The sequence below is a fragment of the Aristolochia californica genome, unplaced genomic scaffold, assembly GCF_029961685.1.
Source record: "Aristolochia californica isolate CCGP_79_NKW_82.1479 unplaced genomic scaffold, dmAriCali1.0.hap1 SCAF_3, whole genome shotgun sequence".
Classification (NCBI taxonomy): domain Eukaryota; kingdom Viridiplantae; phylum Streptophyta; class Magnoliopsida; order Piperales; family Aristolochiaceae; genus Aristolochia; species Aristolochia californica.
Window position 1 is genome coordinate 11,032,991 of NW_027181992.1, and position 16,932 is coordinate 11,049,922.

General features: G+C 36.8%; 1 protein-coding gene across 1 annotated transcript; it reads left to right on the forward strand.

Moving 5' to 3' along the window:
• Positions 1 to 5,620: 5,620 nt before the first annotated feature.
• On the forward strand, positions 5,621 to 8,655 carry LOC137959341 (protein RETICULATA-RELATED 1, chloroplastic-like). The gene is made up of 5 exons (XM_068806745.1): positions 5,621 to 5,718; positions 6,555 to 6,653; positions 6,737 to 7,042; positions 7,347 to 7,511; positions 8,070 to 8,655. The coding sequence occupies exons 1-5, from the start codon at positions 5,621 to 5,623 to the stop codon at positions 8,338 to 8,340; spliced, it is 939 nt and encodes a 312-aa protein (XP_068662846.1). The 3' UTR covers positions 8,341 to 8,655.
• Positions 8,656 to 16,932: the final 8,277 nt, after the last annotated feature.

Sequence of the window (16,932 nt, forward strand, 5' to 3'; positions counted from 1 at the left end):
CCCCAGGAGCCCCTTGCCTACTCTCATAATCCCTTCATCATCACGTCAAGCCTCCTCCATCAAAATATTTCATTCACACACAAATCCAGCCTTTTCCCAAGAGATCCAACCTTCGTTCTCTTCTTGAAAGCTGAAAAAGATGGCACCTTGAAGAGGTTTGTACCAAAAGCCAAGAGGAATTATAGAGATTTGGTAGAAATAAGGATGTTCTCTTAGAAAAGGGTAGAATTAGAAATTTACACTTGAAAATATTTTCAAAATCTTAGATTTGTAAATAAATGCTCAGTGAATGCTTAGAGACAATTTAGTTCCTTATTTATAAGTTTCTTAGCAAAACTACTCAATTTTTAGATTGTAGTAGAAAAATCTGCACAAAAGAGTTGATCGATCATACCTTTTAATTAATCAGTTAATCACCCTCCAAAAATATGTTTTTGAGTTTCTATGATTGATCATAGCATCAATGAAAGTATTTGAATATTTTGTAGTTGAGTTATTGATCATGCAACTATGAGGTTGATCGATCATGTTTTCTACACTTTCCTAACAAGATTTTGGTTGATTGATCATGCAAACAGAGGTTGAGATTTTTCTTAAAATGCTGGAGTTCTTGAAATTTTTCTAGTTGACTTAGACTAGGTATTTAATTCTTCATTCTTCTCCAAGGTTCTTATTCAATGTGACTTAATTCTTCATTTGGCTCGAGTTCTTGTGTTAAAATTTCTGGTCTTCCCTCCTAGATCATGTAGTTGATTCACTCGAAGGAGAAGTACCATAAATGCTTTTGAATTGCAAATTGATACCTTACTTAGCTATACTTTTGTTTCCATCAAAATCTAAGACAAAAGTCAATCTATGTCAACAATCTCCCCCTTTTTAATGATGACAAAACCTTGTTTATGAAAATAAAATTTTCCCCGTAGTATTGAACAAGCATGGTTTTAATGTCTCTTCCTTATTTGTGTATGGATGAAGGGTTTAATTTTGGTTTTCAAATTTTCTTCTCCCCCTTTAGGTATACTTACTTCTCTCCCAACTTTTGTCATTATTAAAAAAGATAAAGCAGTAGGCACAATGAGATCGAGATCAAACGACAAAAGATTTTCATTGCATTACAATATAAGCAATTTAAAAAAATGTTCATTGCATTACAATATAAGCTAACTTTGGTGCCTATGTTGAATTCTTCCCAGATTTTGATGATAACAAAACACAAGCTAAGTAAGCTGATAAATTTTCAATTCATATTATTTCAAATACATTTCATTCAAAGTGAGTTAATTACGAAAAATCCTATTCATGACCTTGTGACAAAATGAACACTCAAGTCACATTGAAGAAGCACCTTAGAGAAGAATGAAGAATTGAAGACCTAGAGTCTAGGAAAAATTTAAATAATCTCAAGCAATCTAGCTTCGTAAAGAGGATAACCATCAAGTTTACAAACCTTAGGTATAAAAGTTTTTGGAGCATAGGACATACATAGTCTTTCCAAAACTATGTTTACAAAACCCATTCAAATGTTTTGGAACCTTTAAATTAACAATTTTTGGCTTTAGTCATGCTTTGCATTTAATTTAAAACAGTGCAAACAACGTGATTGATCAACCTTTATAAGGCATGATTGATCATATAAAATTCAACAAATGTTCAACGTAAAAATTGATCGATCAACATTTGTAGGCGTGCTCGATCATCGAGTATGTCGACAATTGATTTATAAAGCATTATTGATCTACTTCTATCAGCACGATTGATCATATAGAAGGTTGTAGGAAAAAAAGTTATTGTTGGCCCATGTGGCTTCTCAAGAGGGGGGTGAAATGAGATATTAAAATTAAAATCAAGTTATGTGTGTGATTAAAACATGCATAAAAGCAATTCAAAGTAAAGTATAACATACACACACTGTATGGACAAATAGATTTTTTGTTATCGATGTTCCCTAGTGGTAGTCTTAACCCAAGAATCCTCACTTTGGAAAATTCCAGTGTTTGCTAGAAATAGTTGGAAAAATACAAAAGAGATTGTGGCTCTCTTTGGCCACGTGTAGATCAATACATGATTTATAAAAATCCAATCTCTCCAAGAGATTGCTGCTAGATTCTAGCTCTAGCTAGGCCTTTCTATCTAGATTAACATATTCTAGATGAACCTTTCACAAAAAAATATAAAAAGAAAGGGAAAAAGTTACACCCTTAGAGAGATGCTTCTCCTTGAGAGATTCAAGTTGCCTCCTTCGTTGTAACACGTTGTCAAATTATAAAGGAGCTTGGACTATTATGAATGCAAGGATGATAGGAAGAGAATAGGGATTTCAAAGTATGTGGCTCTCTCTCGCTCTCTCTAAAGAACTTTTGATGAAAATTACAAGATAAACAATAGTGGCATTCAAATATGCCAATTAATGCCTATTCACTCCTTTACGGGTTAGTGGGGTATTTGTTGCTTCCCCAACTCAAACTAGCCATTATTTGCCCATTTAAAAAAAATAGTACTTTGATTGATCAATCACTATAAACTAATTGATCTATCAATCGATCAGAACGACTACTTTTATGTCAAACAATGACTTATTGATTGATGGACTAATTGATCAATATGTTATCAATGTTCTAGAAAAGTTAAGTTGATCGATCATTGATAGTGGCTGATCAATCGATCAAGATTTCCTCTCATTGTTCAATACAAGTATGATCGATTAGTGTAATTTCCTATGATCAATCCTTCTCTAAGTCCCTTACTGGAAAGATTCTGAATGATCGAACAATCAGGTGGGATGATCGATCATTCCATGAAAAATTAGCCTACCTGGCAGAGATAATCGATCATGTGTTATAACATGAAATGTCCATCTCTTGGATGATTAAGCAATCAACTATGGTTGATTGATCAAACTGTATATTCCTAGCCTACACAATTCTACATCATCGATCAATACTAGTGATTGATCGATCATTCCAATGCCAATTCTTAAGAGTAGACTTTTAAAGTTAGGGAATGTTTTTGTCTAAGTGCTCTAACATGTTCTAAAAGATGTTTATGGTGATACTAAAAAATGCCTCTTCTCGACGCAATATGCTAGTTTGCGAAATTGGGGCACTCGGTGCCTTGGACATCCTCCCATGCTAAGTCACAATGCTCTCTTTTCCCAAGAGAAAAAAAAAATCCTATGGCGGAATGAAAAGAGACGGGTCTTTTTCCATAAAATTTAATTGAATGTCACCTAGACCAGGAATTTTGCTGGGATACCAAATGATAGCGAAATTTATAATTCATAAAAACTGAAAAGCAGAAGTCCAGATTCAAACATACCTCCAGCCATGGCAGACAGATTCTATGAATTTCCAGAAAACTTGTCTAGTCTATCCAATGTCCGATTGATGGAGAACACATATAGCTTTGCTAGACCAAATCCTTTTTCTCTTCAACGTGAAAAAACTTCACATACCAACTTCTCTAAACTCTTTAGCATTAAAAGAGGAGAAGTTGAAACTGATGGGCAGTTTACAACTATCACACTTTTTCCTACATCTAAGGATTCATAATGGTTCAACTTCAGAACAACATAGAAAATAATTCACTAATAGGATAATTAAAAAAATAAAACGAACCAAAGAAATTAATGGGAGGTATATAACAAAGATAGAAAATTCTGGGGCTAAGAAAAAAACTCTAGAAATTTAAATGGCAAAAATTAAAACCAAGCTAACAAGAAGAAATATATATCAAAGAAAAAAGGAAACATCTTGTTTTTAGCGAGGTTACCTCATATATTTTGCTCTAATATCATGTTGAATTCTAGAAGAACAAAATAATTCATTGAGTTGAATATAATTGAGTAAAATGAACCTTTATTTATAATAGAGAAAACATGTAGAATCATATTACAATGAAACCACCCTTGTCCCAGTTACTCTTGAAGTCTAATACTTAATAGTAAATCCTGACTAACATAACTAAAATACCTTTAACAAAGACACTTCTATGAGGTTTCCTCCCGCGAGACACATGTAAGACTCTACCATATTAATTCAGGCACTGTCAGACTTCTTACTTTGAGAGTCATGTAAAACTCTCTCATAATTTTCTTCAACAACAAGTACCAAAGATGTCGACGAAGGAGAAGTAGCATCATATAAGGTGATGAACATGACACTTTTTTTCCTAGGATGATAGTGGGGAGATCTAGGAGTCTGGAGAGATTCGAGAACTTATGTACTAGAGCCATGAATTCACTTTGTCGCTCAGGTTAGTTTATTCCCCATAAGTTTTTTTGTTTTTTGCATGATTTCTGTATGAGAATTTGTTTTACATATTTCTTTTTTGTATTAATTTTTTACAATGATTATATGTTTCAAAATTTTGTGGTTATAGACTTTTAAAAAGTAATATGTGCTTTTAAAAAATTGCATATTAAATATTTAATCACTATTAGAGGTTACTTATGGAATACTTTTTTAATGATTCAATATATAATATTTATTAATTATTTTAATATTTTAGTGCTATTTAATTTTATAGAATTGTTATCAAACCCAAAATTGTGGATGATCAAAATAAAAACTTTGAGAATGATCAAAACCTGATTGATCAACCTGATTTACCAAGTAACTTATATAAGTTAGGGAAGAAGGGTCACTCCTTGTATCAGAAAAGTTTTAAATGTATGTTGGAGCTCAAACTCAGTTAAAATTATTGGGCTTGACTTGAGCTCGAGTTCAAAATATTTCATTCAAACTCGGCTCGAACATAAGCAGGTTCGAACTCGACTCGGCTCGATGCCACCCCTAACTACACCCACAATAATCCCTCATTTTATTTTTTAAAATATTTTAAATTTTTATTTATTTTAAAAGTTGAATAACTATTCTACATTTAAAGTTATCTGATTGCATCAGTCATAATTAAATTTTAGTCGTGTTAAAAAATACATGTCAAGTTTGTTATGTCATATTAAAATTCAATTAATTAATTTATTTGGTACGCTCTTACCACTAATTATAAATCATTAATTGTGTAACGAAGTTATGAAGCCTATTTTGGATAGAGGAAGCAAAAAAGGGTTAATTTATTTTATTATTTAATGCATGAAATACATTAATAAGTTTTAATGTAAAAATTCTATTTTTAATCCAAGCCAATACTTAATGCATGAAAATTCTTGCATGAGTTTTTCCAATAAAATGGTTTTTATTAATAATTGTGACATCGTAGTAATTGGATCCGGCTGATAGTGTCGAGTCCGGAATTCGTAACCGAGTAATTTATCTATAAAAAGCAATAACCCCCTCTACACTGTTCCATTCGTCTCTTTCTTCACCAAGAACACCCTGAAGGCACCGAGAAATCGGGCTCAACACCTTGCGCCGGTAGCAGCCTCCTCCAGAAGGCCAGAACTTCCTGGTGAAAAGGCTTCTGGAAGGGGACGCTCTCGGTGCCAGGTTTTGAACTCCCCGAATACTCTTCGACCATGGATTTCCCGCCCCTGCATTTCTATCTTTCCCATCTTTCCGTCCATTTAATTCTGTTTTGTTTTCTTATTGCTCTTTTGATTCTTATCTATTCGATCTCTTTTCTTTATCTTTGAACCCACCGTGAAAGAAGGAAGCCGAATACAATGTCTCTCATCCCCACTTTTCGTCGTACTGAGTTTAATGCAATGGTCGCAATTCGCCCCCTTGGCATGGAAGCACGAGGACAGCGAGAAGAAAAGAAGTCGGCGTTGAGTTCTTTCTAGGCGTTGCAAGAAATGGGTCTCAACCCCTGGCGCGGCCTCCTCCAGAAAATCAGAACCGCTATGGTAGAGAGTCTTTTTTTTTTAATTCTTCTCTACTCTTCCGTTTCTCTGTCTCCCTTCTTTTTCTCTCGATCTTAATTTCTTCCACTCTTCTTTTCATTTTTTTTTTTTTGTAATTTTCATCTTTTTCGTGTTTTTTTTCTTCTCGCCGAATGCAGAGCTCCACTGCTATGTTTCTTTCTTCCCCTACCCATGTTCTTTTTTTCTTTTTTCTTTTTTCTTTTTGTCTTCACGACCGTCTAATGTTTCTTTTATTATCTTTTCTCGCCGTTTTTTTCCTTCCGATATTTCTTCCATTCTTCTTTTTTTTTCTTTATTTTTTTAGTTTCTTCCTTTTTTTAGTTCTGCAGATATGCAATGACTGCACTCTGTGGAACACAGAAAACTGATTTGAGGCTTAAGACTGCCAAAAATGCTACATATTATGAGGCTCTTTGATTTACTTATGCTGTTCAATTTTTTGACATACAGGTTCTTATTTAAAATGTGAAGGAGGATTCACAGAAATCATCTGTTGAAAGATTTAAACCAAGAATAAAAAAAGCAATATGTTGAAATTAAATTCATAGACTGGGGCCATTAAGATGGAAAAAGTGAAAAGAAAATGAAATTTAAGTGTCAATATGAGTATTCCCTAATTTCCAGGAGTTCTCCAGTATAGAATTAATGTCTTTCTATTCTTGCTTCATGTTAGTTGCTATCAGTCTTGATTTTTTCTAAATTTTTTTCTTGTAATATGTCATTGTTGATGCAGGATGATTGCAGATCCTTGTTTCTTATATAAGTTATGCCTAGAACAGGTAGCAACTGTTGGTTGTACAGCTTGGTGGGAGTTGACAACGCGCAAAGAAAGGTATTTCATTTTGCTGCTTAAAGAAAAGAATTTGCACTTATTCTCTATTGGGAATCTTATTTTGTTCTTATTACTTTCCACAGGATAAAGAAGGAATGGGATCTGGCACTAATAAATGTGCTGACAGTATCTGTCTGCAATGCCATTGTAGTTTGGTCATTAGCTCCACGTCGTTCATATGGAAACACATTTCGGTTTGATCTCCAAAATACCTTACAAAAGCTTCCCAACAACCTATTTGAGAAGAGCTATCCACTTCGAGAATTTGATTTGCAGAAAAGAATCCACTCTTTCTTTTACAAGGCTGCACAGCTTTGCATGGTAGGTGTAACTGCTGGAGCTGTTCAAGGTGCTTTGTCAAAGTTTTCTGCCTCAAAAAAGGAAGGAAGGTAACACAACATTTTGTGTTGTTCATTCTGATTCATTCCCTTTGTCAGTTGGCTCTGTTACTCCAAGCTGTATATTTCTGCTGACGTAAGAAAATTCCACTTGAAGGAAAACAAGATAATGGTAACTTAATTTGCTACTTGTCCGAGTAATTTTTTCCTATTGTTTTAATTTTATCTACATCTTACTGTGAATAAAAAGGCAAGTGTTTGATTTCTCGTGAGAACCACTCTTCAAAAATTCTTTAATAAGATCGACTGTTTCTGGAGCTGATATTGAACCTTCATTATTTTGCTTTTTTGTCAGGTTATCAGTAACAATGCCGAGTGTGAGCTCCAATGCTCTTGGGTATGGAGCTTTCCTGGGACTTTATGCAAACCTGCGCTATCAATTATTATGTGGACTAGACAGAGCAATGATCAACCACTTTGATGTGTTAGGTGTTGTCATATTTTTCAGCACAGCACTCAGGTACCTGCTCTCTCTGAACTGTTGTTGTTGTTGTTGTTGTTTCATCGTTCTGAATGCTGTGGGAAGAGTTTGTACACCCTTATGGCTTTAAATATCGTATTAGTCTCTGTTGAATTTTTCAACTGGGACATTTGCTTAAGTTCTATTACTGGAATATGCATTTTTAGTTTATTATATTTCAAAATAAAAAATCCTTGACTTTTGTGGAATTTATTCAAGAGAGATGGACTCTTAAATTCTGTCTTTTTGTTTTAGAAAGGAGTTGGGACAATATGTGGAAGAGATGTGAATTGCCATTGGGTGGTAATTAATTTTAAAAATCTCAAATTCAGAGAGACCAAACTCATCTATCTTTTGCATCACTTTTTGTTGAAGTTTGATGTATCAAAGAAAGAAATCCCTAATGAGATTAGGGTCTATAAAATCTAATATTAAGAAATCTCATTTCCAATGCATTTTCCTATTCATCACCAAACATACACACCCCTGCTCTTCCATTAAATGTTTTTGTCCTCATGTTTCTCTCAAAATCCTTTTACACAATGATTTTGTTTGCAGGCTTTTGAATGTTCAACTAGGAGAAACATCAAGGCTTGTTTGGCTCGGGGTGGGGGCGGATCCACTGGTCGAATCTGGTAACTTAATGAGGGCTTACAACAAAGCATCGGAAGATACTAGGACACAACCATCTTCAAATTGGTTCATCTCAAAAAAGGCTCTCGTATCGGGGCTAGGACTGTTGGGTATCAAACAAGGCGACAATGGGGATTCCACATCACCTCCAAAACCGAGAAGAAAGAGGGTTATCAGGAAAAAGGTGGTGGGTTGAACGTAATGTTCGCATATTCTCTCCAGTGCCTCAAAAACCAATTGTGCATCCAAAAAGAGATTTGGTGGATCATTATTTCTGTAGGGATTTTTGCTGGAATTGCTGGGTACTGGTGAGGACCGAACTGCATTCCCGTCGAGCTTGACAAAATGTACTATTGTAGAGTGACTCTCTCGATTGTTTTAACTTGTAGGCAGGTTATATTTCAATTCTGGGAGGGATGATTAGAGATGTTGGATAACAATTTCAAAGAGAATCATCAGTTTTGCAAATATATTTCTTGTATCAGGCTCAAACGATAAATGATAACGATGAAATTCTTAAAAGGTATTTTTTTTTTTTGGTTCCTCTTCCACGACTGGTTTTTAACCCATGGAAAAAATAACAGCACCGCAAACTAACTACTCTACTGCAAAGGAAATGCATGTATCCGTAGCATACAACTAAAGGATATTGAATTTTAACTTCCACGGCTATTTCTACAGGATAGACACCCAATAATCCACACTCCTCTAACATGTCCCTAACATACTTTTTTTTGAATTCCTTTATAGTCACTCTAAGATAGTTCAACATCATCTATGCATACAACTAAAGCCACAACACCTAACTGTCTCCGTACGACAGAAATAAAATGATCATAATGGCTCCTAAAGAATCTAAACTTTATAAGCATTTAGCAAAAAAATTCAATATATGCTTTGGGACTCTGTTTAAGGCCATAAATAGACTTATTCAACCAATACATTTTCCTTATCTTCCCTTGAGTAACATATTATTCAATGATGGACTCACTGCGGATTATTTCATGTGTCCCTATTAAGAACTTTCATTATTTGGTATGTGTTATGTGGGCCCATGCCCATTTCCGTTGTTGGTCTTGTATTTCTTTGATTGAGTCATTATTATTGAAGAAGGACTTCTCGGTTCTAATTGTTGTTAGCATTAATTATTGAGATGAAGAAGAAAGCACATGGTAGCCCCATAATACTATCTTCCGGCGATTACCTTTTACCCCCTTATTTGGCAGTTTGACTCTTACCTTTTGAGAGTCGGTGCCCAGTGTTCATACACCGTGATAGAGAAGTTTATAACTACACTGCTGAGCAATGCCTATAGACTCAGTACATATAGAAGATAAGAGTGTTCCCTACATCCAGCGTGAGTCAAGTCTATTATTCACCCAAGAGGTATTTTTTTAGCTACCCTGAGAAAGTGGGTAGACTCTGTGCCCTAGTGAAGTGCTACCTTTCTACCTTTGAAATTGAGCGGATAGTATTATTTACTATGACCCTTTGATTGGAGTATAGAACTTTGTCTTACGACTAGGAGTGGTTTTTTCTCTCACCATTATTATGTCAGCTAGGTCTCTTGGAAAAGAACAAAGAGACCACCACCAGTTTTAGGGAGAGTGTTGGAAGATATGGTAGACTATCATTTTATACGAGGAGATCCTATACACAATTTGCAACAAGTTGGGCATTTATGTTGTTTTCTGACACCCAACTTGAGGGGGAGTGTTGGAAGGTGGGCCCAAACCCACACGGAAGGCCCACAAGTCCAAGTGTGTGGAAGATGGGCTAAAGCCACAAGGCCAAGAAAAGCCCACACATCCAAGAAAGGTAGAAGATGGTCTCAAGCCCACAAACCAATGAAAAAACCCACATGCCCACACAATGGTGGCATGATGGTAAATAATGAGTAATCTCATAAAATGAATTGGTGTAATTAGTTTATGATTTATATATCTTATTCACTCTTACTAGGGTGAAGGGTATTTTTGTAATATTAGTACTTTTGGTATCTATAAATACAATTTAAGGGGGAGGGTTTGGACAAGTCCATTACCCTAATCTTCCTCTTTTTTTCTCCAAAATCGTCACTCTTCTTCATCTTTTCCTCCTGAAACCTATCTCTACAATTCTTCTTCTTCTTCTCACCCCTTAATCCTCTTCTATTGTGATTATACATCATGGAATCCTAAGTTTTAACATGTTTAACCATATATACCCACTTAAAGCCCATGGGGTTCTTAATTGAAGGAATAGGAACTATAGCCCATGTCTGATTCTCATATGGTTCCTGCATTTCTTATTCGATTGCCTCCTTCCATCTCGGATGCCTCAAAGCCTCCTGATAGGATTGTGATGCATATATGGAGGAAATAGAGGCAGGAAATTTACAATACGAAGAAGACTAACGACGGTGGGACACAAAATTGGATATGGGGTGAGAAGTAGAGGGCCTAGTGCAAGTTCGGGGATTTTTCCTATTGAATTTATGGAAAAGAGAAATACTTCATTAACTTGTTATAATCAGAGTACATGAACCTCTATTTATAATAGAGGAAAGTAGTAGAGTCCAATTACAATTAAACTACCTTTGTCCCAATTACACCTAAACTCTAACACTTAAAGATAAGTCCTAGCATGCATAATTAACTAACCCGAAATAAATAGAAGACTAACATGACTAAAACGCCTTTAAACTGAAACTCTTCTGTGAGACTTGCTTCCATAATAATTTTAGCTCTATAAGACTTCTTATTGTGTAAGAACTCATCATGCCATAATTGTATGGGCCTGGGACTTCTCCTTAGTCTATGGGCCTTGAGCCCATCTTCCACATCTCTTGGATGTGCGGGCCCTGGTTTTATGGGTTTGGAGCTATCTTCCAACACACTTGGATATATGGGTCTTCCTTGGTCGTGTGCGTTTGGGCCTATCTTCCAACATTTCCTTAAGGCAATAGGTCAAGTATCTTATTGTAGTCCAAATGTAATAGGAGGAGATGGACTTACCTCAATGGAATCCGTAAGCTCCGTAGGGGTGGTATCGGCCAATGCTTCAGGGGGTTGAGGAGTTTCTGTAACACGAGGCCTAACCAATGGAGGAGAGGCTTGTACAGAGGAAAGACCCACAAGTGACCTTTGGAGAGTAGGATTATAGCAAATATAACCCTTCTACTATGAGAGTATTCTAAGAAGATACACTAGACAAATTTTGGATCAAGTTTATTTTCCTGTGGTGATGAAACATGAACAAAACTTGTACACTCGAAGACTTTCTAGGGAAGCAAAAAAGGGTTATCATTTGGAAACAATAATGAATATGGGGATATATGACCGAGAATGAATGAGGGTATCCCATTAATAAGAAAACACATAGTAAGTATGGCATGTTGCTATTAGAAGTTTGGTACTTTCATGGTATATAATAAGCCGTGAGCTACCTCTAGTAGATGACGGTTCTTCCGTTCTACTACACCATTTTGTTGAGGGGTGTAGATACAAGACGTCTGATGGATAATGCCATTTTCTTGACAAAAAAGAGTCAAGGTCACTAGAGAGATATTCTTTGGCATTATCAGAGCGAAATACTTTTATTTTTTGACCAAATTGAGTGACCACCATAGAATGAAGGACTTAAAGATGGAGAAAATTTCAGATCTCTCTTTAAAAAGAAATATCCATGTGGCAATCTCTACTTACTATCTTTCAAGATGTTTTCTTTAAACCAAAAGGTGTAACGTCAAGGTGGCTCCTAGACCACTAGATCCCAATTCAACCAGGTATCCCCCACGAGCACATGACCCTATTGCTGCCCACATGTTCTAAAGGGTGAAATTGAAATGTTGGTCAAGGAAATGCTTCAAGAAGGTATCATCAAACCAAGTAATGATCCTTACTCCTCCACTATGCTATTGGTGAAAAATAAAGATTGAATCATGGAGGTTTTGTGTAGACTGCCATTCCCTTAACAACATTACTGTAAAAGATAAGTACATGATTCCTATTATTATTGACTTACTTGATGAATTGAGTGTAAACTAGATGTTTGCTTGGGTTGTCATCAAATCCAAGTAGTTGATAGTGACATCGAGAACCGACTTTTAAATTCACAATGAACAATATGAGTTTTTGGTAATGCCCATTGGCCCAACCTATGACCCAACTTCCTTTCACAGTATGATGAATGATGTGTTCTAACCATTCTTGTGGAAATTTGTGTTAGTATTTTTTATGACATATTGGTTTAGAGTAAAAAATTTGGGGAACATCTACATCATCTTCTTAAGGTCTTGAGCATACTTCAATACCACCACCTCTATGTCAAAATAAGTAAGTGCATTTTGTTTCACTGATCCACTATTTGGGATATGTGGTCTCTCAAGAAGGTATCTAATTGAACAAGATAAGATTCAAGCAATATTAGATTGGCCCATACCCAAAACTTTGAAACAACTTTGAAGGTTCTTAGGTCTAACTAGATATTATCGCTATTTATCAAAGATTATGCCACAATTGCTCGAGCTTTGACTATCTTACTAAAAAAGATGTAGTTATATGGGATGATGATGGTAAAATAGCTTTTGTGAGTCTCCAACTAAAAATATATGTTATGGTCCCTAGCCATGGATCGAGTAACTCAGCGTGGGATTTGTGAATCCAACACTGTAATAGAGTTGCTGCTCTCGGTAAGGATGGAAAAGGAGTCTCCTTTCTTTGGTCTATTCTCGGTTAGGAGAAAAGCAACCTCCTTTGTGGGGCTAGGCTACTGTTCTCGGTAAGGGCAGAGAGCCCTTGCTGTTGCTGCTCGGACAGGAATGGAAAGGTCCCTTTTTTCTCATGGTCAGAGAGGGTTTAAAACCCTCTCTGCTGTTGCTCGGGTTAGGGGCTGAAAAGCCTCTAACTTGGCAGTCCTTATATCAGAGGTTAGGGGTTCCTAACCTTGTTTCTTGCTGGCCCTGAGGCTGAGAACCTCTGAATTTTGGCTACTCGTGGTATGGTGATTGAGAAGCCTCAAACCTAGCTCAGAAAGAGGGAGAAAACCCCTTTATGACTGTTGTGGATGGATGGGAGGCTGAAGCCTTTGATTGAGCTAGGAAAAGGGATAGAAATTCCCCTCTTCTCTTTGGTATGGAGCAAGGTAAACATAAATCAAAATAGGGAAGAGGGAAATTCAGATTCAAGAGGGAATCTGAACCTAGAGCTCATCAAGGAGACCTCCAACCCTAGAGCTCGTCAAGGAGAACTCGAAACCCTGTTTAACCTAATTCAATGCTTGCCCTTTTTCCCATTCTCCTTGCCCTCTAAGTAGGGTTGACGCCAACCATAGTTTTAGGGTTAATAGTTACAATTCTGCCCCTATGGCAATTTTAACTTAAATAATGCATAAAAAATGAATGTAAAACAATATGGAAAGAAAAATATTAAATCTATGACTCAATGCGCCTCCTTTGTATAACTCGGTTAGCTATTGAGTCCTCTGCAATTTACATTGCTCGTATATTGGCCATACCAAAAAATTTGAAACTCTTTGGGGCAGTCTTTGTGCATGATGGACAACCAATTTCTAAATATAGTCAACCTCTGAAGGGTAGGATGATCTTTTAGTCCATTTATGAAAAAGAGAACTATGCCCTAGTTCAAGGACCCTATTTAATTGGGAGAAGGTTCAAGGATCAAACTGACAGCAATGAATTACTACTTCAATGCAACAACAATGGCTGGTCAAAATAATGGGCTACATATTTGAAATTATCTATAAAAAGGAAGCGAATACACAATGGATAAAGTCTCTCCTATCAGTATGACACTACTCTCCACTATCTCAGAGCTTTTGTTCCTTTACTATTATAGGATTGTTAAAGTCCTAGGCAAGAGTACTTCTCAGGAGGTCACCCTTCCTAGAATTACTCTTACCCAAGCTCGCTTAACTTCTGAGTTCTGAGTCAAATACCTAGCCAATACAACCCGAAAGACTAACCGTTTAAGGTGCGGAAAACCAAGTACCTAACTCAGACCACAAACTCTAACAAGAGTGGACGGAACCACTTTGACACCCACCCTACCCATTCTGGAGCCGCTTCTCACGGGATACGAACGAGGGCCATGGCGTGCCTAGCTCTGATACCATGTTAAAGTCCTAGGCAGAAGGTCACCCATCCTAGAATTACTCTTGCCCAAACTCGCTTAACTTCGGAGTTTTAAGTCAGATACCTAGCCAATACAACCCGAAAAGACTAGCCGTTTTAAGGTGCAGAAAGCCAAGTACCTAACTCAGACTGCAAACTCTAACAAGAGTGGACGGAACCACTCTGACACCCACCCCACCCATTCTGGAGTCGCTTCTCACGGGATACGAACGTGGGCCGTGGCGTGCCTAGCTCTGATACCATGTTAAAGTCCTATGCAAGAGTACTTCCCAGGAGGTCACCCATCCTAGAATTACTCTTGCCCAAGCTCGCTTAACTTCGGAGTTCTGAGTCAGATACCTAGCCAATACAACCCAAAAAGACTAACCGTTTAAGGTGCGGAAAGCCAAGTACCAAAATCAGGCCACAAACTCTAACAAGAGTGGACGAAACCACTCTAACACCCACCCTGCCCATTCTAGAGCCACTTCTCACGGGATATGAATGCGGGCCATGGCGTGCCTAGCTCTGATACCATGTTAAAGTCCTTGGCAAGAGTACTTCCCAAGAGGTCACCCATCCTAGAATTACTTACTCTTGCCAAAACTCGCTTAACTTCGGAGTTCTGAGTGAGATACCTAGCCAATACAACCCGAAAAGACTAGCCGTTTAAGGTGCGAAAAACCAAGTACCTAACTCTGACCACAAACTCTAACAAGAGTGGACGGAACCACTCTAACAAGGATATCAAAAAATCTTATACGACGAATCCAACCATGCAAGAATTACTCCAAAAATTCAACCGAGATCCCTCCACAATGCCCTACCACAAGGAGGTCGATTCATTACTCTTCTTTCATAACCAACTAGTGGTTTCATCACTTCACAAACCCTTGGTAGAAATAATACTTAAGGAAATGCACAACTCTGCTACTGCTGGACATGAAGGCATTCTAAAGACTTACCATGGGGTGTGAAGCTTTCTTTTGGTCAGTCCTCAAGGTTGATGTCAAGGCGTATGTGGCCAATTGCGATGTTTGACAACAAATAAAATACAAAACTACAAGACCAACAAGCCTCATGCAACCCTTACCAATCCTAGACAAAGTCCCCCGAAGATGTATCGATGGATTTCATTAAAGGGCTTCTTCCTTCAAAAGGGAAGACTGCGAATTTTGTCAACATGGATATATTAAGTAAATATGCCCATTTTTGTGCCCTCAAGCATTCGTATATTGCAAAGACCATTGTTGATTCCTATTCGACTTAAGTTGCAAAACTGCAAGGCATACAACAAACTATAACTTCTAGCAGAGATTCAATTTTTCTAACCTCCTTTTGGAAAGATTTTTGTGTTTGTTTGTAGGGCACAACTTTAAAAATGAGTATGGCTTACGATCCTCAAACTAATGGCTGGATCGAAGTGGTCAATTGAAGCTCAAAGACCAATTTTCATAGATTTATTTGCTACAAACCATCATAAGAGATTTGGTTCACTGTAGGACATCAGAAGAGACACTAGGACATCAGAAGAGATTTGGTCCGTTGTAGGACATCAGAAGAGATTTGGTCCGTTGTAGGACATCAGAAGAGATTTGGTCTGCTGAAATTGCTGGGTGTTGTTGAGGACTGAACTGCATTCCCGTCAAGCTCGACAAAATGTACTATTGTAGAGTGACTATTTCTTGTTTGTTTTAACTTGTAGGCAATTCTAGGAGGGATGAATAGAGATTTTTGGGTAACAATTTGAAAGAGAATCATCAGTTTCACTTTTTCCTTTCATAAGACAGATATGTTTCTTGTACCAGGCTCGAATGATAAATGATAATGATGAAGTTCTTTCAAGTATTTTTTATTGGTTTGTCCTCCATGACTAGTTTTTAATCCATGGAAAAAATGACAGCACCGCAGAGGGTAGAGCTGAGTTCTCCTGTGTGTTTTATATTGGGATTAAAAAAATGGTGTAAAAAATGGCAAAAAGGATCCCTTCTACAGTGGCCTCAAAATTCCTCGAAATGGTCTAAGGCAAGGGGGTCTTTGTTTATATTATGTGCACATAGTTTGTCTTGCCCTGAGAAAGGACAACCTTGAAACTTATTTCTAACACTTTTCCTCAAGGTAGGGCATAAGTATCTAACTTTCCTGAATTATTATAGAGTGTATGGTAAAAATATCTCCTACTTATTCATAAAATCTTACATAAGGCGTAACTATCTTCCTTTGCATGACAACGTATCAGATAAAATGACAATCAACCTTAGTTTTCTTAAGAAACACCAGATTGTAATAAATATAACTATTTGGTTATCACATTTCATGACAATAAGCTCATTGACTTAAAGTCTCATCTCCACTAGAACTGATTTTATTTACATAAGTTTGCTAATCGAATCTACTATGGCTCTAAACATTATTTCAGTACTTGATCTAGCCACCACCCGCTCTGTTTCTTATTCTTCCAATTGATTAAATAACCTCTTAAATAGTAACTACATTTGGTTGTCAACCTTCTATCTTGTTCCTCGAATTGATTAAAATACCTCCCACAAAGTAATAACATCAAATTGTAGATAGGGGTGGCATCGAGCCGAGCCGAGCCCGAACTTGCCTATATTTGAGCTGAGTTTGATTTAAATATTTCGAACTCAAACTCGATCCGAGCCTAGCCTCGAGCCT

Excerpts from the sequence above, each read along its gene's own strand:
- LOC137959341 (XM_068806745.1), top strand. The coding sequence starts at position 5,621 with ATGTCTCTCATCCCCACTTTTCGTCGTACTGAGTTTAATGCAATGGTC. Across the intron at positions 6,654-6,736 it reads TTGACAACGCGCAAAGAAAG|GATAAAGAAGGAATGGGATC; the intron begins GTATTTCATTTT and ends TACTTTCCACAG. Across the intron at positions 7,512-8,069 it reads TTTTTCAGCACAGCACTCAG|GCTTTTGAATGTTCAACTAG; the intron begins GTACCTGCTCTC and ends TTTTGTTTGCAG.